This window comes from Berghia stephanieae, unplaced genomic scaffold, assembly GCF_034508935.2.
Source record: "Berghia stephanieae isolate SIO BIC M18660-M18661 unplaced genomic scaffold, UCSD_Bste_1.3 scaffold2518, whole genome shotgun sequence".
NCBI classification, from domain to species: Eukaryota; Metazoa; Mollusca; class Gastropoda; order Nudibranchia; family Aeolidiidae; genus Berghia; species Berghia stephanieae.
In genome coordinates this window covers 1-9,566 of record NW_027623643.1, presented here as the reverse complement: position 1 = coordinate 9,566, position 9,566 = coordinate 1, and the positions used below count along the sequence as shown (strand labels likewise).

Genomic DNA, 9,566 nt, shown 5'->3' with positions numbered 1-9,566 from the left:
ATTATATTATAATATATAATGATGATGATAATAATAATAATAATAATAATAATAATAATAATAATAATAATAATAATAATAATAATAATAATAATAATAATAATAATAATAATAATGATAATAATAAGGTCCTGGGTACGATTCTCGCTCGGCGCATAGTTGATGTAATGAACTGACAAACCAACCGGTAACCATTGTGTTGTTCAAGGATGCAACTCAAGAATATAACATAGGGTGTACAAATACCAAGGATTAATTCCCTTTACATGTTTTTATCAACACTTTGACTACTACAGTTGTGTCTTAGAAATTTACTATGGACGAACCTCAGATGGCCTTCCATTATTTAGGAACCTATAGAAGGAAGACGACGGTGGATCCAAGTCTTATAAGATCACTCAAGACAGCCTTCCCAGAGTTTCACAGAACCTTTGCCAAGATTAAAGATAAAACTTTAACAGATAAAATGCGAGCATGGCCTGAGGACAAAGACCGCAGCACAGACCTTGCAACAAAAGACTTGTTGAAAAGCCTGACGGACGATTCCACATGGGCTGACACCTCTAGAGTTCGAGACACATTAATGACTGTTCTCGCTATAGGCAGCATGTCCCATCTTGGAGCCTTGCGAAACTTGTCTGTTGATGAGTTTCAGGCGGCTCGCGAGACTGACCAAAATCATGATCTGTATCGAGCAGAAGTAAACCAGCACAAAACCATGAAGACATATGGTCCAGCGGGCATCTATTTCACACCTACCTTAAAAGCCCACATTGAAAGGTAACAGTGTGATACTATTATTATTATTATTATTATTATTATTATTATTATTATTATTATTATTATTATTATTATTATTTATTATTATTATTATTATTATTATTATTATTATTATTATTATTATTATTATTATTATTATATTATTATTATTATTATTATTATTATTATTATTATTATTATTATTATTATTATTATTATTATTATTATTATTATTATTATTATATATATAATAATATATTATAATAATAATAATAATAATATAATAAATAATAATAATAATAATAATAATAATAATAATAATAATAATAATAATAATAATAATAATATAATAATAAGGTCCTGGGTACGATTCTCGCTCGGCGCATAGTTGATGTAATGAACTGACAAACCAACCGGTAACCATTGTGTTGTTCAAGGGATGCAACTCAAGAATATAACATAGGGTGTACAAATACCAAGGATTAATTCCCTTTACATGTTTTTATCAACACTTTGACTACTACAGTTGTGTCTTAGAAAAAAGGCTATGCATCTGTCTTTCTTACATTTTTCTGGTCTTTTCTCGGAAAAAATAATGTCATAGTGTGAGGTTTTTGGCGGTAAAGGATTAAACATTTCTTTAATAAAAACTAATAATCACACGGCTTTAGATGATTCAAATATCTATGTTTATTCTTTTAAATTAAACAGATACAAGTGTGCTATATTTCACAAAGACTTTGTCTGCAATAACCCGGAGACGTGCCCCAATAATTGCATCAGAGAAGACAAGGTCTTAAAAGGCGTAAGTAAATTATGAGTTTGGCTTTGTTTCCTTTGTCTACGTAATACAAAAATTACCGAGTAAAGGATCGGCTTCTACTGGGAGATAATTTGGAAAGTTTGGGGTGGGGGGGGGGGTGGTGGTTGTTTGGGGTGTGGGGGGGGGGGGTGGGTCTCTCTAAGGAGATATAATGAGATTTATCTAATTCTTAAGTTACTTCGGAGTAACAAAATACCTCCCCTCCCACTCCCCACTCATGTAGATTAATTCTCGGCTGGTACAAATACATTTTCTTTTTCTTTTCTTTCTTATTTTCCCCAGATATATGTGACGGCCAGGAATAAATTTACTAAGGACGAACTTCAGATGGCCTTCCATTATTTAGGAGCCTATAGAAGGAAGACGACGGTGGATCCATGTCTAATAAGATCACTTAGGACAGCCTTCCCAGAGTTTCACAGAACCTTTGCCAAGATTAAAGATAAAACTTTAACAGATAAAAATGCGAGCATGGCCTGAGGACAAAGACCTTATTTTCTAAAAGCCTATACAGTCCATTTCTTTTCTTTTATTATGACAACAAACCAACGTTGAACTGGATCTCACTCCCTGGGAACATATTGTCGGCCGTGGAAGAAAGTTTCGTCAAACAGTTCATATATATTTATATGTTGCTGGAAAAGTTAAATTGAAGTTAAGTTCATTTATTTTGTTGAAATTCCAAACAAATGGTATACTAATTGTAATTCTTTGTAAATTGGCGGGGGTGGTAAATGCTTTATAAAGGCTGTCTAAAAAAAAAAAGGTTCATATGAAATATGTCTGAAGTTCATCTATATTTTTTATTCCAGTACAATGCTTGCAAAGTGAAGAGTTAAGATTGGACGAGCCCAGCACGTCAAGAGTATATTTTGAGCCACCCATCGTTACCGACGTCCAGGCTTTGCCTTCAGTAGAGTCCTCAACGTCGTCACCTGTAGTTCCGGTATGTATGCAATACTAATTATGAACATGGTGCACCTGTCTTTCTTACATTTTTTCTGGTCTTTTCTCGGAAAAAATAATGTCATAGTGTGAGGTTTTTGGCGGTAAAGGATTAAACATTTCTTTAATAAAAACTAATAATCACACGGCTTTAGATGATTCAAATATCTATGTTTATTCTTTTAAATTAAACAGATACAAGTGTGCTATATTTCACAAAGACTTTGTCTGCAATAAACCCGGAGACGTGCCCCAATAATTGCATCAGAGAAGACAAGGTCTTAAAAGGCGTAAGTAAATTATGAGTTTGGCTTTGTTTCCTTTGTCTACGTAATACAAAAATTACCGAGTAAAGGATCGGCTTCTACTGGGAGATAATTTGGAAAGTTCGGGGGGGGGGGGGGGGGGTTGTTTGGGGGGGGGGGGGGCTCTCTAAGGAGATGTAAAGAGATTTATCTAATTCTTAAGTTACATCGGCGGAACAAAATACCTCCCCTCCCACTCCCACTCATGTAGATTAATTCTCTTCTAGTACAAATACATTTTCTTTTTCTTTTCTTTCTTATTTTCCCCAAGATATATGTGACGGCCAGGAATAAATTTACTAAGGACGAACTTCAGATGGCCTTCCATTATTTAGGAGCCTATAGAAGGAAGACGACGGTGGATCCATGTCTTATAAGATCACTCAGGACAGCCTTCCCAGAGTTTCACAGAACCTTTGCCAAGATTAAAGATAAAACTTTAACATATAAAATGCGAGCATGGCCAGAGGACAAAAACCTTATTTTCTAAAAGCCTCCACAGTCCATTTCTTTTCTTTTATTATGACAACAAACCAACGTTGAACTGCATCTCACTCCCTGGGAACATATAGTCGGCCGTGGAAGAAAGTTTCGTGAAACAGCTCATATATATTTATATATTGCCTGAAATTTCAAAAAAATGGTATACTAATTGTAATTCTTTTAATAATAAACTTTGAATTTTATTGTAAATTCTGTCTCGTTTTCACAGAAGGAGAAGAAGAAGAAGAAGAAGAAGAAGAAGAAGAAGAAGAAGAAGAAGAAGAAGAAGAAGAAGAAGAAGAAGAAGACGATGAAGATGTAGCAGAAGAAGAAGAAGAAGAAGAAGAAGAAGAAGAAGAAGAAGAAGAAGAAGAAGAAGAAGAAGAAGAAGAAGAAGAAGAAGAAGGAGAAGAAGAAGAAGAAGAAGAAGAAGAAAAAGAAGAAGAAGAAGAAGAAGAAGGCTATGTGGTCTAGTGGTATGACACTCGCTTTCCTGGGTTCGAGCCTTGCTCGGCGCATAATTGTGTCCTTGGAATAGACTGTTTACTCACATTATCTCACCGTACTCAGGTGTAAAATGGATGCCTGACAGTTAACAACGTTGTCCCTGTCCGAAAAATTGTAATATCGCCTAACAGGCGTATGTCTCGTCCTACGTGCTAAGTATTGTTGTTGGACAGGGACCCCTTGTAAAGCGTTTTGAGCACGTTTAGTGGATATTGCGCTGTATGAAAGCTCATTTATTTTATTATGTTTATTAAACTAAGAAGAATAGAAAGATGGTGTCTTTCTTTCTGGTGACAGAGTCGTAGGGGGCGCCATATAAAGGAAGGGAGGTGGGGGAATGTCCACGTCTTTAACGTCATTGGTCGTGCACATTTCCGCTACGTAAAGAAGGAATTATTTCAAAAAGCGACCACCATCGGACAGGGCTCGGACACTTTAGTGCAAAACAGTTTTTTTTACTCGTGGCATGGCGGATTTGATTTTCGGCAGTATAGTTCTTGAACATGGCTTTGTCCGTTCCAATGGTGGCAGTGCCGTAGAGGGATTGCGGTATCTATTTGAAGGACGCATTTCCGCTATGGAGAGTAATAATTTTAAATATAATGAGCTCGGACAAGAGTCGCCAGAGCCGTTTCGTCGGTGCTCATTCATTTTGTTATATTTATTATAATAATAATAATAAGAAGAAGAGGAATAGGAAGATGGTGTCCTTCTTTCTGGTGGCAGTGTCGTAGGGTGATATCGTTGAGGGCGCCAAATGAAGGAAGGGGGGTGGGGGGATGTCCACGACTTTAACGTTATTGGTCGTGCGTATTTCCGCTACGTAAAGAAGGAATTGTTTCAAAAAGCGAACCCCTTCGGACAGGGCTCGGGCACTTTAGTGCAAAACAGTTTTTTTACTCGTGGCATGGCGTATTTGATTTTTGGCAGTATAGTTCTTGAACGTGGCTTTATCGGTTCCAATGGTGGCAGTGTCGTAGAGGGATAGCGGTATCTATTTGTAGGACGCATTTCCGCTATGGAGAGTAATAATTTTAAAAGTAAAGAGCTCGGACAAAGTCGCCAGAGCCGTTCCGTCGGTGCTCATTTATTTTGTTATATTTTAAAATAAAAATAATAAGAGGAATAGAAAGATGGTGTCCTTCTTTCTGGTGGCAGTGTCGTATGGTAATATCGTTGAGGGCGCCAAATGAAGGAAGGGGTTTGGGGGGGGGGGGTGTGTCAGCGTCTTTAACGTCATTGGTCGTGCACATTTCCGCTTTGTAAAGAAGGATGGCATGCCGGATTTGATTTCCGGCAGTATAGTTCTGGAACGCGATTTTTTCCGTTCCAATGGTGGCAGTGTCGTAGACTGATAGCGGTATCTATTTGTAGGACGCATTTCCGCTATGGAGAGTAATAATTTTAAATATAATGAGCTCGGACAAGAGTCGCCAGAGCCGTTCCGTCGGTGCTCGTTCATTTTGTTATATTTATTATAATAATAACAAGAAGAAGAAGAGGAAGAGTAGAAGAGTAGTAAAGCATTTTATCCAACAGTGGATTCTATTTCACCAAAGGAAGCGAATGACGCATTTCTACCTTATAGCTTAAAGTTATTCTTGAAAAGTTTGTTTGAGCCGTTGGAAAATAGTATCATAACATCATCTCTGGGCCAGGCACTGATACAGGCAGCAAGACCCAAGTCATTGCTCACGCCACTTCAAGTTGGTCTTGGTATCCAAATTCACCACCAGAGTGGGTCGAGGCTCCTTGTAGATGTTCTGCACAAGCTTGATTTTTGTTGCGCGTATAATGAAGTGAGAACATTTGAAAAAAGTGCCGCCTTGGATTCTGGTAAGGATGTAAGCCTTTCATGTGATAACGCATTTTTGCAATTTGTAACTGACAATGTTGATCATAATATTGCAACAATCGATGGTCTCAACACATTCCATGGCATGGGAATGATAGCAATAAGTTCACCCCCATCTGCGATTACGAGAAAAATTACCAGAAAAGATGTTTCAATGGAAGAAATCAGGGAATTAGCGAAAATTAAAATTCATTTTTCTAATCCAAAAGATCCTTCATCTCCCATTCTCTACAAGCCATATTCAATACCCAACTCTCAAGATTCTCTTGCCAGTGTTGATATTCTATGGAGAACCTCTTGGATTTTCAGCTCTCGGAGACCAATGTGGTCTGGATTCCTGCAAGCACTTGTTGGAAATAGAGTTTGCACAGAAACATCTGGTATTGAATTCCTTCCAATCATTGATCTGAAACCAATTGATGAATCATGCATATTATCAACTCTGAAATTCTTGTCATCACAAGCAAACAAATGCAAAACAACACCTGTCATTACCTTTGACCAATCATTATATTGGAAGTCCAAAGTGCTAATGTCAAGAAATGATGACAGCCTAAATAACACCCTGTTAAGACTTGGTGGATTCCACACAGCAATGAGTTTTCTTGGTTGTATTGGAAAGGTTATGGAGGGATCGGGTATCGAAAATGTCCTCAAAGTGATCTATGCTCCTAATTCTGTTCCCTTTATCATGAATGGAAAGGCCTACTCAAGAGCAGTCAGAGCCCATTGTCATTTAGATTCCGCACTTCATGCTGTTATTGTCAGTGATATTTTCAATCTAAATGTTTCAGTTTTAACTCGATCAGTTGAAGATGAAGCCAATGCCGAAGTATTCAGCAAAGATGTGCCAGGGATTTCAGATATTATTTATGAAAATCATTTAGATCAAACCACACCTGAGAGTTCTTCTGGCTCAAGAGAAACCGCTTTGAAGAAATTAGTTCATTGGTCGATGGAATAATGGACAAAAGCATTGCCATAAATAACCTTGAAACTAATCCAGCATTTCAACACACTCTGGGTGTCTATCCCAGCTATTTTTTTTCTTTTCTTTCTTTTTAATTTGATTTCGTCAACATGTAAATGAATGTGATTGCGGGTAGTATGTGTGTGTGTGTGTGTGTGTGTGTTTGTGTGTGCGCGCGCGCGTGTGTGTGTGTGATGGGGGTGGAGAGGGGACATCTTCTTTGGCAACATTTTGATAAGCCTAAACAGTCAATGTATTCGCGAAAAAAAATTATATGTTTTAGGTATAAGGGTATTCTATGGGGGAAAATGTTAATAGTATAGAATATTTGACATACCAAAAATATTATACTCCTTACTTTGTAAATACATACCAAACAGAGCGCGTTAACCATCGTAAGAAACTATCGACATGGACCTGTGCGGGTTTCCGTCAATGCTCTAAACGTTTATCAACCGTGTCATCAGTAGGGGGTTAAATGTGCCGCCCGGTATGGTAACTGATACAATTCGTGCGTGCGGTCTATGGAATCACAGTTTGGAAAGTAATACATTTTTGTAAAATTAAAAAATTATTTTAAAATAGTTAGCACCTTTTTATAAAAGTAAACAATGGTTTATTTTACTTATTGAATCGTATATAATTATATGTAAAAGAAAGAATTTATGTTGCAATTAGTTGGAGGTCAAATTATATCTTTCCCTGACTAGTAAGGGTTGCCTGAAGCCGGTGATCGTAAAATACTAACGAAAGAGTGAAAATGGGAAGGCTTCGTATGGGAACAAAACAGACAATGGACGTTTCGGGTACAAACCCTTCGTCAGCACAACAATACACAAATAAACGTGGAAAACGAATAAAATATAATGAAAATTAACTTGTATCGTCTGTACTCAATGGTGGTTGCAGTATGAATGAAATGTTAGCGTGGCGTGGGTAGAGGATAGGGTGCCCCAGGGGGTGATCTAATTGATAAGCAAAGGTCAGCGTCAGGGAACAGAACTTTCCAGATTATAATGGAAGATAAGACATATTGGTAGTAGTAGTAGTAGTAGTAGTAGTAGTAGTAGTAGTAGTGAGTAGTAGTAGTAGTAGTAGTAGTAGTAGTAGTAGTAGTAGTAGTAGTAGTAGTAGTTAGTAGTAGTAGTAGTAGTAGTAGTAGTAGTAGTAGTAGTAGTAGTAGTAGTGAGTAGTAGTAGGAGTAGTATAGTAGTAGTAGTAGTAGTAGTAGTAGTAGTAGTAGTAGTAGTAGTAGTAGTAGTAGTAGTAGTAGTAGTAGTAGTAGTAGTAGAACGCTGTAGTGGAACAGTAGGGGCGGTGGAGGGGGCGAGGTGAAAGGGTCACGGTGGAGGTGGGGGGGGGGGGGGTTGTTGGATGAGCGAAGGTCGAATCTTCGCGAAGGAACGATGCGATAGTAAAGTGGAATACACCGATAAATAGATAGATGGACAGACAGATAGATAGGTAGATAGACAGAAAAGAGGGGAGAGAAGAGAGAGAGAGAGAGAGGGAGGGAGAGAGAGAGAGAGAGAGAGAGAGAGAGAGAGAGAGAGAGAGAGAGAAAAAGAGAGAGAGAGAAACAACAACAAAAAAAAAAAGGGGGGGGGGAGACAGGGAGGGGAGGGGGGGGGGGTTGGTTTGAGGCAGCAGCTTCTTATGGTTCACACTATTATGTTATGACGATCGACCCAATCAGCAAAGTCCGGTCCGCATTCGTGCACCGTCGCGAACCCGCCTGGCAGCATCGTCACAACACACCTTTCGACTAGATGCTCTGCCGTTTCGGGTTCTTGCCCACAGCGTGGACATATTGGACAGGAAGTTAGACCCCACTGATGTAACGCACCGGCCGTTAGGCAGCTCCTCGACCGAAGCCGATTCGCAGCTACCCAGTGTCTCCTCTTACTGGTATCAAAGCCTGGCAACTTCTCACCAAGCTTAGAGGAGTGTAGGTCCCCGCCCCCACGAGGGATTGAATTCGTCCAAACCGACTTCCATCTCGTATGTGCAGCTCTGTCCGTAGTCAGGGATTCTGCGTACAAGGATTGCCGGGACTTATTTCGGCTCGAAACGGGGGCACCGTTCATTATGCGCATGAGAGGGGTATCCCCATTCCCTCTCTCTTTGATCTTACTCAGCCAGTTTCCCGTAATGGTCTCCCTCCGGACATCGGGGGGCTGGATCGCTGCCATTATCGGGCCCCATTCTCTAGGGGTTGTTGCTAGCGTTCCCGACACTATGTGCATCGACTTGCGAAGTTATACATCCACCTTCTCAACGTCTCTGCTTCTACCCCACACTGGAGCGCAATACTCCGCGGTGGAATAGCATAGTGCCAGGGCGGATGTTCTCAGGAGCGCTTGGCTAGCGCCCCAAGTCGATCCCGCCAGCTTCCTCAGAAGACTGTTGCGTTTCTCTATCTTCCGGCAACCCCTTCGAGATGAACCCGATAGGTAAGGCTGCGATCCAACGTCACCCCTAAATATTTTGGACGCGGCTCATATGGGAGTGGCTGGTCCCCGACTAGGACATTCAGTTTACGGGTGTGTCAACCACTGCATAAGTGAAATGCAGTGGCAACGGTTTTTGAAGTGTTCATCTTCAGGTACCACTTGTCAAAGTAGGATTTGAGTCTGGTGACGTCCTCGCTGAGTACGCTCTCGAGACGAGTCCACACTTTAATCTGAGTAACGAGTGCCCAGTCGTCTGCGTATCCCAGCCTCAGGGAGGAAGTGTTCGGCATATCGCTAATGTAAACGTTAAACAGCATTGGCGCAAGTACCGACCCTGAGGGACCCCATTCTTCAATTTCCTTACTTTGCTCGTGACGTCTCCCAGCGCGACGTGGAATTGCCTTTCCCCTAAGATCGAAGAGAACAACTTCAAGGTCTTTTTGCACCTTATGATTTTTGCAAGTTT

At 39.8% G+C, this 9,566-nt stretch overlaps 1 protein-coding gene across 1 annotated transcript; it reads left to right on the top strand.

Moving 5' to 3' along the window:
- Positions 1-316: 316 nt before the first annotated feature.
- LOC144961460 (uncharacterized) lies at positions 317-1,579 on the top strand. Its single transcript, XM_078894643.1, has 2 exons — positions 317-780; positions 1,471-1,579. The coding sequence occupies exons 1-2, from the start codon at positions 317-319 to the stop codon at positions 1,577-1,579; spliced, it is 573 nt and encodes a 190-aa protein (XP_078750769.1).
- Positions 1,580-9,566: the final 7,987 nt, after the last annotated feature.